Below are 14,826 nucleotides of genomic sequence, written 5' to 3'. Positions count from 1 at the left end.
GAAACCGCTGAATACCTCATGATTTTCATCTCTAGCTTAACTGCTTATATGCTTGCTGACCAGTCAGTTAACAGAGGGCCTGCCGGTCGATACTCGCATCCAGAAATAAAGTGGCGAGTAGGGCCCTCAAAACGGAACTGCTGGAGAGGTTGCCTGGAGACGGACAAAAGCAGCCAAAACAAACAGACTCTTTTGTTATGAAAATGGAGTGTGAGAGTAAGTTTTGCAGAAAAAAGTAACAATAAATGTGTGTTTGAAAGTGTTACAGCGCTGATCGGCACACAGATGACGAGGTTTAGTCATTCAGCTTTTCCTGCCCAACAGTTACCCTCACTATACGTGTGATCAAAACAAAATTCAACTCTTGTTGTCGTTTAAAGCCAGGGATACTATACTGCATGAATGAACAGTGCTCATTTTTCTTACAGCCCCTGAAAATAGCCCTTTTTGGCAGTTTAGTGATTGTTGTGAATATTATTAATTTTAACATGGGCTATCTATAATTTAATTAAACTTCAAAAAGTCCCCTTATATTTATATATTTAATGTTAATATTTTTACTAAAATGATGTACAAAACACATTTAAGAGAGATGATTTTTTTAATCATTTAAATATGTAGTAAAAAGTAACAGATTTGTTAAAATTATTTTGATTATATTTTATCTTGTGAAATAGATCAACTAAACAAAGATATATTTATAAATGGTAGTCTATTATGCTGGCATAACATTTTAGTTGTGATTATTATGCAAAAGTACAAACAATTAAATCAAAATGTAACCAAATTCTCTAATACAGCATTTTACATCACGATTCAACCCACATTCTATAAATTGTGTTAATTAGTACATTTATTTATTTATTTCAATTAGTATTATTATTATTTTTGATTTCTCATACAAAGAGATGGAGATGATCACAACCATCAAGGACTACCAGGATAACACATTCACAATACACAAATAAACTTCATTAAACATGTACACATATACATCACCTATACGTAGGCCCAAAAAGAATCTGTGCGTGCAGAAATCTGCAAGAGTTCTACAGATTTTCAGCTCATCATTGAATCGATTTATTTACTTGAGTGTAAATGTATATTTATTCAGTTTTTAATGTTCATATGATTTACTTACAATACAGTTTGTAAAGTAATCTCTGCATGTCTTTTAGTAGATACAGTTGAAGTCAGAATTATTAGCCCTCCTTTGAATTTTTTTTCTTTTATTAATATTTCACAAATTATATTTAATGGAGCAAGAAAATTTTCAGAGTATGTCTGATAATATTTTTTCTTCTGAAGAAAGTCTTATTTGTTTTATTTCGGCAAGAATAAAAGCAGTTTTTTTTGTTTTTTTTTAACTATTAAAGGCCAAAATTATTGGCCCCTTTATATTTTTCCTGATAGTCTACAGAACAAACCATCGTTATACGATAACTTGCCTAATTAACCTTACCTGCCTAGTTAACCTAATTAACCAAGTTAAGCCTTTTAATGTCAATTTAAGAAAAATAGAAGTGTCTTGAAAAGTGTCTAGTCAAATATTATTTACTGTCATCATGGCAAAGATAAAATAAATCAATTATTAGAAATGAGTTATTAAAACTATTATGTTTAGAAATGTGTTGAAAAATAAATCTCTCCGTAAACAATAATTAGGGGAAAAATAAACAGGGGGCTAGTACTTCAGAAGGGCTAATAATTCTGACTTCAAATGTATATGTTAGATACATTACATGAGAGAATTAATTCCTTTACCAAATAATTGGATCTAAACAGGATTTGCATAGTAAACATTTAGGTTAAAAAAAAAAAAAAAAAAAAAAAAAAAAAAATATATATATATATATATATATATATATATATATATATATATATAAATAAAATCAATAATTATGTTTTTAGTTGCAACACATCCAAAATCATTACGCACAAAACCGTAGATTTCTTTCCAATATTCTGTGCTGAAATAGCAAAAAATGTCCACAGATTCTGTTTGGCCCTACCTATATGCAATAAAATTACAGGTTAACTACATCTATAATAACTTATATTTGATTGTAACTTTAACTTAATCTGACTGTAATGCAATAAGGTTCCCTTTTTCTAAAGCTGCTTTAAAACAATAAATATTGTAAAAAGCGTTATACAAATAAACTTGGATTGAATTATTAAATCCTAAAGTGTTGTATACATTTTATTTTATTAAATCCCCTGAAGTGCTAATTACAGCTTAATGCTTTCTATAAACTGTTTACCGCCTGGAGTCAGCACACAACTCTCATTAAAATGTCCTTTTCAAAAACCATTTCTGCAAGGCGGCCCCAGACACGTCATCGCAGTAACAGACATGAATTCCATGTCATGGCGGTACATTAATACATTTCCATGCAACTGACCAAAAAGCTTTTACGAGCAGTTAAAAAAAAAAGCATTCAGCTCAGTGTAGACTTCGAAAAAATAAAGTAAATGCTCTCACACACTTACTTGCATACAAAATGCCTGGCTTTCTGACAGCTGGCTGTCTGTTCAGCATAAATCCAGCCAAATTCCAGCTGAATTCACACCCATATTTCATAGGATTGATGAAAAAACAAGCTTCTTACTGCTGCAGTGAGGACACGGTCTCTCGGTGTGTGTACATTCAAACACAGCATCACATATAAAGGCTTACATTGTAAATTACAGTCTAAAAAGGGTTTATAACATTCAGTCATGTGATTTATTTCAACCGCAAGCCCATCCTCTCCCTCTTTCCACCTTCATCCTTTTCTCTTTCAACACACCTGGCACCTGTAAGCACTTCTGAGCGTCTGTTCTGATGTTTTTTGTATGTCTGCTCTCACTTCTCTCTGAAGATGATGCCAGGTCAGTGCAGTAGAGGAGAAAACCTCCAGCCTTCCTTTTAACACTCGTCCCCGTTCCTCTGTTCCTGGGCTGAAAGGAAACGGCCGTGCTTTCTGAATGGTTTATTGAGAGGTAGGGATGAGGGCTTGTGCTAATGCTCAAACTGCGCCACTGGTTTAAATAATGATCAGGAGCGTAGTCCAATTAAAACAGCTTACTGACACTACAAAGCCCAGCGCTCATCTCCCGCGCTGCACCTTGCCTGCTGAACAGCTAGTCGCATGTGCGCGCGTGTGTGTGTGTGTGTGCGTGCATGAGAGTCAGACCTACTCAAGGTGAAAACTGAAGAGTGCTTCAGGGACGCCGGCTTGATTTGGAGCACGCAGCAACAGTTGTCTTCATGTTAAGTGGAGTTCTGCAAGGTTCTGATTTGGGTCCAAGTGTCTCATAGAGCTGAGTGCACTAAAATAGACGCTGTTGTTCATAGTTAAACCTGAGAACGGACTTACAAAACAACCAAACACACTAGCTCTGGGGACCAGCTGGGCCTTCTTAATGCAAGCTTGGTCATCCTTAAATGAGAGTCATGAAGTTGGGAAAAAAGGCACAGCCATCTCAAGAGTGTCCTTTAAATTCACATGAGCTGAGACACTAGATTATGTCTAGCTCTAAAACAAAGCAACTTTAAAGCCCACTGGCAGTTTCCGTTGACCAATAAGAACATCAATAGTTCAATTGAACCACACACACCAAGAAAGCAAAGACAAATAATAATGAGACAAACTAGGGCTGCTCGATATTGTAAAAATCTAATGTTGCAATGTTTTATTTTTCTGTGATAATTGCGATATGAATCAAAATCGTTGAATAGCTCTATTTAACAGTTATCTGAAGGTACAGAAATTTAATGATTACAATGCAAAAATGCTTTTCTTACATTAATTTCTAGTCCAAATATCAAAAAATTCTTAGATCAAGTAAAAATAATTTGTTTTCAACTTCAGAAAAAAAAGTTAAAATTAGAGTTTTTCCTTAAAACAAGCTAAATTATCTGCCAGTGGGGCAATTAAAAAAAATCTAAAAAAACAAGACAAAAATTCTAAGCAAGTCTATTTTTTTGTATTCCGTAATAATTATTTACAATTCTATAGCTTGTGGCCAACTATAATTAAGACTCAACATTGAGTATCTTGCGATATGACTATTGCAGATGCGCACATTGCGATATCCATGCTGAAATTATATATTGTGCAGCCCTAAGACAAACTAAAGTAAAATCTAGATTTAAAAAGAACTAAATAACTAATGGGGTGGGTGGTATGCCCAAATTTCGATTTCACGGTCAGAGTAATTTTATTTCATGCTAACAATATAGTACACTATACTGTTATTTAAATAGGTAGTTATTTCAAAAAGAATGGGCTTTATAATAAACTTTAATTGAAAAGCGTCATTATTTTCATATTTTTTATTAAATTTATCATGTTTGAGATTTTTATTCCATAAGTGTTAGCTTCTCACAATAAATTAAAATCAGACTTTCAGGCCCCAACTGATGCTTAGCTCATAGATTTAACTAACTATTTTCTTTATTATTGTAACACAGCAGCCCCTGAATAAAGTTATTAGAACAGATCCTTAATAAAGTATGACTGTAAGATTAACGTCGGTCAATAAGTCAAATCAAAGTCAAAATCAAAGTCAAAACTTCATTCATTTTCCTTTATGCAGATCAGTCAAGTTACCGGGTAGGCATTAGTACCTGTGGGAGGCTTTTAGTTGCAAGAAGCTGTAGTGTTTAACTTCCCAAGGGATATTGCACAACGAGTTATTTTGTACTAGGGCTGTCACAACACTGGATTTCGGTACCGAGATTTTAAAAACCTCCATTTCCTGCTAACATTTCAGCACTATTGAGCGCATTCTTAAACAGCGCAAATATGCCATTGCGTTTAGATGCTTAACAGAAATTACTGATCAGCTGGTTTGTCTACAAACTGACATTCGAGCAATCTGTCGATGAATAGTGGCTTTAAAATGCTCCAGTGTCCCTGCATCTGTGGTTACACTCAGTAACCTGCGGTGAGTTTGGTGAGTTGACCTTCACAGCCAATCACAGTCATTTCTGTTGAGCACATGAACACAATGGCAAATCAGCGGTGTTTAAGAACGTGCTCAACTGTGCTCAAATATTAGCAGGATTTCAGTATCGATTGGTACTGAATTCGTATTGTGACAACCCTATAATGTAATCACATTTGCAAGTTCATGTCGGCAATTCAAACTTTAAAATCAAAGGTAAAATTCACTTCATATTGCTGACTTGATCTTACTATTAATCACGCACACTGAACAGAAGATGCCCGTTTATTTACAGGTCACAGTATACACAATATAAAATATCTATTTCAATTATAAAATTACACTAAAAACAATGTATCATCAACCATCATAACAACTAAAGCTAGTCCTAACAACTAAAACTACTTTTTTTCTTATCCCCACATTTACTGCAAATATGTTTTGACACTACATTGAAACATTGGATTCAGAAGCTTGTGCATTTTGTTTCTTAGTACAACAATATCCTTACATGAACCAGCTGCACACAGTGCTGCACCAAAACACCAGAACGAGACTGCCTTGAGGCTGAAATATGTTGATAAGTGGTGGACTGTTGGAGATGGCAAACTCTGAGCCAGCAGAGTTTCATTAAGTCTCTATTTTGAAACAAGCAAACCAACTAAACAAAACACCCTAATATACCAATTACAGTTTATGCCTAATTCATTTTCCAACCTGCTTTTAAAAATTGAGTCAAACACTGTTATTACTCCCAAAACAATCACCTCACATCACACTTTCCCACCCAAGTGCCTCCCATTTTGACCAAATCATAACTCGATTAAAAGGCTGAAACAACCATTTATTAGGTGTATCATCAAACACTCACCTCTATAATTGTACCAAAATTTGATTTAATCAGAAAACTCTGCATTACTACCAACATAGTATAGCTTGTTAAACAGAGCTAATAGAATTACTCTATAAACGTTTATTTAATGGCATTATTGGTTCCATGAAGAATCAATAGATCAATAAAATCTTTACATTATTAAAATATTATTCATAATAAAAAGGTTCATTTTCTATTGTTTGGAGAAATGCAATCAGCGAAATCTAGTCATTCCTTTAACATGCCACACAAGAGATACAGTTTTAAATGCATGTCAATTCACAACACTGATGAAAATAAATGAAAATGAATGAAAGTGTTTTTTTTACTGAAACACTGATATTGTGTCCAAACTTCTACAAACGGGGTAATTAAGTTCCTCAAAAAACATGACACATTTTTCTACTTTGAGTAAAGAACAATTTATAAAAAGGTTCTTCCAATTAGGGCTGGGCGGTAAAATCGGTATTGATATTTATTGATCAAACACCACTGTTAATATTGATTAAAAAAAAATAAAAAATTCGGAATTAATACTATAGTTTTATTAAAATGTGGCTGCTGAGCGTGCCTTGGAAGCATTGCCAAAAGCTTAGGGTGTTAGTTTGTCATTCCCAATGGAGGTGGCGACTTGCACAACGCACAAATGGGAGTGACGCGCACATGTTGTGAGGTACAATTTCCAGCCTCATCTAGTTAAAAAAAAAACAACTCAACTTTTCAAAATGCCAAAAGTGACCTATGATTCTTGCAATCTGCTTCACACTTTTTATGGAATATACACATTTCAGTAATATTTACCTCAAACAAACACAGTGTACCCAAACACTGCAGTGCTTTTAACTTTTCTCCATAAACTTGTGTCGGAGCTGAAGCAATGATTTTTTTCATTTGTCATCCTCTGAAAAAAAGATGGTTGATGGTATGATATGAGAGACGCCAGGGGAGCGTGAGCCATTGTAAACGGTCAAGTTATTCAACTTCACAATTTGTATTTGAATAATGATGGTTGGTTCCATTACTTGAAAAGCTCAGATTTGATAATCATCATTTGTGTTTTTGACAGAGTTTGAGGTTTATTGAATCATTATTATTCACAGCTTAAAGCAGGGATGTCCAAACTTGGTCCTGGAGGACCAGTGTCCTGCAGATTTTAGCTCCAACTTGCCTCAACACACCTGCAAGAATGTTTCTAGAAAGCCTTGTAAGAGATTGATTAGCTACTTCAGGTGTGTCTGATTGGGGTTGGAACTAAACTTTACAGGACACCGGGTCTCCAGGACCGAGTTTGCTTATAGTTTGCTTTGACTGTTCAGTGTTTACGCTTTACCATTGCACACACTTTTCATTTCATTTATCAAGATTAAGAGTCTCTTTAACACTTGTTTATTTTATTATAAAGAGATGAGATATTTGTTTAAATATTTTTTGACTATTAGAACTATTTGCCTTAGTAATGTTTGTAAATTAAAATAAAGTGGTTAAGTAACAACAAAAAAATCCTAATATTCCTAAATATATTGTTAAAAAAAATTCAATAATTATTGATATCGAATGATATGCAACATTTTATCGTGATATTTTTTTTGCAATATCGCCCAGCCCTACTTCCACTATTAATGTTTAAGTATCTTTATGAAACTACCCGATACAATAAATTAATAAATAAAATAAATTCATTTTTCACAGCCTAAAAACGGTTTAATGAAAGAATCTTTTGGAAAAGCATAGTGAAAAATCCCCTTTCTTAACTTTCATTTTAAATAGCGCAGCTAACATCAGAATCTAAATAACCAAACTATTTCATCAACACATGCAGAAGGGGTGGAAGCTCTGATGGAATTTTATGAATGACAGACACTCCAGCTCTGTGGAAAGCAAATTGTGTGTGCCAGCTCTTCGTCATTAGAAAATAGAACACATTAAACTTTGATCGGAAAAGGTGGAGAGAGCAGCGTTTTATCCTTAATCCATTCGGTTACCTCTAACATACTCTTTGCATTTCTGTTCAGAGTCAGCAGAACTGAGTCTGGACCGGCCCTAGGGGGGATTCTACACCCTTCAAATGATCTTGAACTGTCCACATGCTCACACATAGACACTCAGGAGCAAAGGGACTGCATGCACACAAGCCCACCAGAAATCCTTTTCTCTATTGATTTTATGGGACCTGATAGCCTTTTCTTCTCCCTCTCTCCGCTCAGAGCTGAGAATAATGCCGTACACCTACAACCGAAAAAGCCTCAGGAGGTCTAACACGGTTCCTCCCTCTATGCATACATGTGCATTTACAGGCTAAATATGAGTTTGATGAGAGGATGAAATATGCAAGAGGGTAAATGGACAGGGAAAGTCAGTGTGAGAAAATGAAAGGGGGATCGGGTGGACAAAAGAGATAAAGGGATGAGGAATGAGCGCGAGAGAGGCGCAGAGAGAGAGAGAGCGCTTCTGTATTGAGAGCAGATGGTGTTGAACTCGGGGGATTTCAGTGTGCCGAGCTTCTCTCATTATCAAAGCGGCCTATCTGATCTCAGTCAATATCACACACACACACACACACGGCTACTGTATATCCCACTGGTCAATATCACGTATACACTCTCAGGTAAAGTACCTCTGATTATCCATTCAGTCAATACCACAAGCTCACAGAGAGGTGCATTCGCATATTGGGACAAATCATGGGACAGGGGAAAAAGAACAAGACTAGCTTAATGACAAACGGCCATAACAAAAAAGCTCTAACACACACACAGACACGAATGCTAACCTATGAAGTGGTGGCAGCAGGCAGGCAAAGCAGGTCGCTTGACGCTCACTCCATCAGACAGGTATTTCCAGTCTGGGCTTTTTAGTAAAGTGTGTGTGTGGAGCGAAGCTTAGCCACAAAAGCAACTGCCAGTAGGCAAACACACCTGGGCTTAAATGCAGCACCTGAGATATTACAGTCCACCCTCTCCGCACATGCAAGCGTAGCCATACCGACTCTGCACGCATTTTATTTTTTTATTTTAGCACGTGTTATGTCATCAAAGCCCTGCTCCTGTCTCGTAACAGTATACGAGCGGTGGCTACATTAACTCTCAGTGAACACATGGCCATGTGTGTGTTCGGTCCCGCCAGCTTGTTGTCTGTCAAAAAGGAAGTGCTCTGGCTGATTAAGCCCATCATGTGGCAGGAAATAAGGATGCCAGAGGCTTGAGCGCTTTATATTTTGGAATTTCCATTCGGCTACACTGAAATCGTAAAGCACTGGGATGCCGTTGGACAGACAGCGCAATTGGGTCAATTATTAACTTAGATCCAAAAGTCAGTGGGAACAATTGTCCCGTATTGTGAGGTGGGGGGCTCTGATCTATTTTGGACTAGTGAATAACAAAATTAAGCATTTAAAACAAAGGAGAAGTCATGGCTTGTGTAATCGAATGAACGCTAGCATGTCTGCTTGTACATGTGCATAACAATCTAATACAATAAAAGATCAAATCGGCTGCTTAAGATGAAGTGCTGCGACTCAATAAGAATGTTTGAATCTATGTGGCGGGATTAGAACATATACATTATATTTATTAATAAATAAACAAGGAGAAGAGCAGTTTGGTTTGACATCCACATAGTCACTAGCTATGTTTCCATTCAAAGATGCGAATTTAATTTATACGCAAAACAGGAATACTGCATAAAAAATGTGTGAATAAAGCAGCGTTTCTATCCAACGAGTCAAAGAGAACAAAATGGTCACTTCTCGATTAACTGACGGCAAATATCAAAAGTAAAAACCAAATTTGCTGAAAGCTGCGTGAATCTTTTTCCTATTAAAACAAATGACTTGCGCCTCAGAAGACGATGCCAACATGCAATGAACGCGAGGTGGCGTTTGAAGGTGTGAGACGCGGAGCTCAGACACTCATGACAATCTGGACATAATTAATAAATGTAATAACATTAATACTGAACAGTTAAGGCAGTTTAGATTGACTAAAACAACATTTCAGGTGTTTTAGTGTGCTCAGCATGCTGGTTTATCCATTTACACACACTTTTATCATCACATGAACTCCTATAACATAATTACATGACTATTAAATGCGCATACTGGAATTGTTTCAGTAAGTGTTTCCATCGTAGTTAATGCGCATTTTCAAAATCTGAGCATTTTAGCATTTCCATCAATCGTTTTTTATGCGCATATCCAAAATGCACATAAAAGTAGGTGGATGGAAACTTAGCTAATGTGGTAGCTAAAAGCACTGAAGGTCTGTTGAGTTCTTTACACACAAAGTTTAAGGCTCTGTTTTACAACTGGTATTTAAATGAGAGATTTGTTTACTCCTGGTGTTTTAATCCACTTCTTTTATCGTTTGACCACTTCTTTTAACCACTATCGTGATTTCTTTACAGAGAGGGTCCACTCGTGGGTGTATATGAATCTAATATTACAAAATAAGGTCACTTAAGAGAGCAGAAAGGAATTTTGAGAACTGCAGCTTTTATCTAGCTGCACCAAAAACTGTTGAATTGTGCTAAAATCAGAACTAGTAAAAACACTCTTTTTACGTTTTTTTCACCTTCAAACCAAACTTGTGATTTCAGATGGCAAAGTTTAAATCCCATATGGGTGGTGCAGTTAAAACAGCACATCCTTTAATGTTTAAGAGTTATGCCAGTAGGCAGAGAGTAGGTGGTCTTTTGTGGCTGTTAAACTGCATTTGACTACAGGAGTGTCTACACTATGAAAGCAAATGAGTTTTTCCAACTAGGTCTGGAAGTGGTAGAAAGTGGACAAGCTCAGAGTATTCCAGGCCCTGTACACCTATATTTAACATCGTCCACTGGTTCAACAAAAGTGCATCATAATACCAGGTATGAATAGGGCAATTCGGCTAATGAAGAAATCAGAGCTGCCTTATAGACTGCATGCAATTCATAACACATCAATAATATCAGACCAACTTTGTTATATTACAATTAGGGCTGGGCGATAAAAATTGGTATCAGTATTTATTGACTGAGCACCATTGTCACCAAGAATAAAAAAAGTTTGCCATAAAGTTCGGTATGTACGCTATAGTTTTATTAAAATGTAGCTGGTTAGCGAGCACCTTGGAAGCACCTTGTAAGCTTGGAATGCAAGTTTGTCATTTCCAATGGAAACTTGCACGACGCACACAAGATATTTTGTTTAAATATTTTTGCTTTTAACTATCAAAACTACTTTCCTTAGTAATTTTGGTAAAATGATAGACGAGCTGTTAGATAATTTAAAAAAAATCCTATTATTCCTAAATATATTGTTAAGAAATATTTAATACAAATATCAAATAAACATTATTATCGTGATGATTTGTTTTGCAATAATCGCCCAGCCTTAATTACAATATTCAAATGAAAATCCATTTTAAATTAAATCAACTGACCTTTTAAAATATGAATACATACATTACTACACATAACACACACTTTTGTACTAGGGCTGGGCGATTATTTGAAAAGTAATAGAAAACGACATTCAGAACAAACAATCGATCTGATTTTTCCAGGTCAATTTTTTCAAGTACTTTCACGTGACCCCACTCTGTTAAGACTGATTTATACTTATTATATTATTATGATATTACGCTTCTGCCAAGCGGACGAGTTTGGTCCAGCACAGCCTTCGCATACCTGTGTACCTCTCCAAAAAATGTAACTACACGTCACAGCAATGTGTAGCGCAAGCTTTGTGATAGGTCAGTTTGGTAGAAGCGATGACGGTGGGCGTCGTAGTGAGCCGCGTTTTATGCAATGTGCGTCTTAATTTCAGTTGTTCAGCATTGATGTTCAATAAATAATCATATAGTAGATAGTGAGTGTGTCCTTCAATTATTTTAAAATCAATTAACGCACCCTACATTCAGAAATCTCTCACTTTAATATGTGAGCAAATTAACTGTACAAAACCTGTCAGTGAACTATGAGGACAAAAAATAAATAAATAAAACAATCAATCGATATATATGATGAATAGTCCAAAGATGGTTCGACATGGCACCATAGATGCCAAAAAAAAGACCTTTATTTTAACAACTAGGAGAATTTTCTGCCAGTTTTGGTTAAATACAATCACATCTAGGCTACAGATTGTGATGAGACCATGTTCCAAACAATTATATAACGACATGATGGAGTCAGTATCTCAGTACATGCTTACATTCTATCTCCAAGATTGCTTAAAATGATCTTACCTGCTCCAGAGTTCCTGTGCACTCCAGGCCCTGCGTGTCTGTGGGCACCTGGGGAAAGCATGCTCCCGGGTGGGCGCAGGTTTTCCGTGTGACCATGAGCTCCAAATTGCTGTTGTTGTTGGTGGTGGTGATGGAGGTGATGGTGGTTTATTCCTCCAGCTGGACTTAACGCACCACCGCCACTCCCGGAATTACCGTTAGGGTTAGATAATCCACCATGGTAAAATCCAGACCGCGATCGTGATCGAGTCCTTGGGGGTTCCATAGTTACCGGATGGGGGTGATGATGATGATGATGGTGGTGGTGGTGGAGGAGGAAAGGGGAAGTGGGAGGGGAAAAAGACGCCGCAGAGGAGCTTTCAAGTGCTCCAGAGAGTCTAGTGCTGCCCAGGCTGTGGCCCCCCTCCAAACCCCCGTATTCCGCTGGCTGGGCCCCTGCGTCCTCGCATAAATCAGCACGCTTGGGAACGGGGTCCGGGGAACAGACGCGGGGCTCTCGAGACGCTGAATGACCAGTAGTAGCGATTGGCATTTCCTTTCGGCTTATACGATTCTCCCTCTCTCGCTTCCTCCTCTCCGGTTCCACGCCAGAAAACACAGATTTAAAACACTGTTTGAAAAAAAACAAAACACAGGTCAAGTCAAAAAAATGTTTTAAACACACAGTTTAGCCAAATATTAAAAATATATTGAGTTGCTAAAATATTTAATTAAAAAAAACTATCACTATATATGACTAATTTAAAATAAATTGCGGTTACCCATACTTTACTTTAAAAATGTTACAAGCACTGTCAAGTCACAGTATTACTGATTTATTTACTGTTTTAACTACACTTGTTTTACACTTTTTTTCTTTTTTTAAAGAAAACTATTCTGTTCATCAAGGCGGCATTTATTAAATATTTATTTATTGCTTACTGTATGTAGTTTCAAATGAAATTATTAGTCCAGTCATTATTGCTTTTATTACTATTACCATTAATAACAATAATAATATTGTTGTTATTACTAAATCATAATAATAACAACAATAGCATTAATAAATAATTTTAGAGTGATTTCTGAACCATCATGTGTCTCTGAAGACTGGAGTAATGAAGCTGAAAATTCATTTATAAATTATTCAATTAAATTATAAAGTACTTTTAAACAGTTATTTTATAGTGCATAACCATTTCACAATTTTACAATTTGTACTGTATTTTTGATTAAATAAACTCAGCCTTGGCGAGCAGGATAAGTTTGTTTTTAAAACATTTAAAATTTCGTCGTGCAATAGTCTAGTGATTAGACATATGGTGGAGTAGCGCATCAAGGTGTCCCAAGTTCGAATCCCGTCTCGAGGTCATTTCCCAACCCTATCCCCCTCTCTCTTTCTCTCTCTCCCGCTTCACTTCCTGTCTCAATACTTTCTTTTCTTAATCCTGCTGACCCAAAACTTTTGATTGGTAGCATAAATATGGGATTACAATATATAAAGAAATAATGCAGTATTGAGCTTAGACATTTTTTAAATATTTGGGCATATCAACATGCATACATGTACACATCTAAGTTGGTTCTATCAATCCATCTCTCACTCTTGTTTAAACAATTAACGTTACCACACAAATATGTCTGTCTGACTATATAATTTTTTGATCTAATTTTTACTTTTTTACTTAGAAAGTATATATAAAGTTTTAATAAGCTGGTACAATTACATATACAAGACTACAGTTTAATGTACAGACCCTATAACGTTACTGGAAAACAAGACATTTAAACTAATCTACTGACGGTCTATCGAAAGCCTTTTAAATAAATCTTATTCCTTATAGGCGTGTCCCGTTCATTACACACAAAACTATTACAAACAGCAGTAAATAAAGTCAGTCAGACTCTTGGTTGTATCTTCATTTATATTTAAATCACTTTTAACGTTTTTAACGTTACAAACGCCAAACTTCCCAAGCCCAGCCAAGTCATACCAAAAGAGAAATAAGAGATAAAAACAACACGAAACTAGCTGCGACGCTCAAAACAACCCAGCACAACTCAACACGTGCGTTGTGTTTATACTGAATGAAGTAAATAAAGTATAATCATAAGAAGGGGCAGCAGCTGCTTATCAGACACTTCCGTGAAGCGCTAGCGTTAGCTCCCAGCTACACAAAAACACACAAATACACCAATTAAAATACGTCCACCACTCCTCTAACACACTAAACACAGAGATATACTCTATAAAAACAGGCTTACTCCTCTACAATGCGTTTAACTGATTTAAATCACACCTAGAGTAAACCATGTAGATGTATTAGCTTGTATTAGCAGTGAACGTCGCGCTGGCTTTGGTCCACCATCTGCCTTTAGTCTCACAAAACTACCACAAATAAAGCCCTGGTCGTCCTTTAAAACCTCAGGGCCACATGTCCTGAACAGGCCGCTCGTCGCTTATCAGTCCCCCAGGTTTATGACAGACATTTCTTTTTTTATAAACTGTGTTTTTGTGACGATCGGGAGGAGCTGAAGCGATGTAAAGTCCCTAATTATATTTACATCAGTGGAAAAAACGGCGAAAAGAGGCTATTTTTCCACTCCTCCCACTCAAACAAAGGCATTTATATATGAGCGATGAAATAAAAAGCGGAACTCACCCGGAGCTGAGTGGAGCTGTGTGTTATGAAGTGTTTTTGAGCTGATCTTTTGGCGTGGTGCTCCTGCGCTCAGACGGTGTCAGTGAGAAATAATGTGACAGACCATCAGCGCGATTTCACAGCTCCACAAAGCAGACCAGAGTAGTCGAGC

At 36.4% G+C, this 14,826-nt stretch overlaps 1 protein-coding gene across 1 annotated transcript in view; it reads right to left on the bottom strand.

The window, feature by feature from the left end:
* The window catches only part of rnf38 (ring finger protein 38), a 65,981-nt gene extending 51,215 nt beyond the window's left edge, over nt 1–14,766 (bottom strand). The window contains exons 1-2 of the mRNA XM_087237067.1: nt 14,676–14,766; nt 12,034–12,643 (exon numbers count right to left, since the gene is read on the bottom strand). Of these exons, the coding sequence (XP_087093193.1) occupies nt 12,034–12,565 (532 nt within the window). The 5' untranslated portion in view covers nt 12,566–12,643; nt 14,676–14,766. The remainder of the gene's footprint in view (nt 1–12,033; nt 12,644–14,675) is intronic.
* Between the last annotated feature and the right edge of the window lie 60 nt (nt 14,767–14,826).

This window comes from Danio rerio, chromosome 1 (genome assembly GCF_052040795.2).
Source record: "Danio rerio strain M-AB ecotype USA chromosome 1, GRCz13ab, whole genome shotgun sequence".
In the NCBI taxonomy this organism is placed as follows: Eukaryota; Metazoa; Chordata; class Actinopteri; order Cypriniformes; family Danionidae; genus Danio; species Danio rerio.
This window is presented reverse-complemented; position numbering and strand designations above follow the sequence as displayed.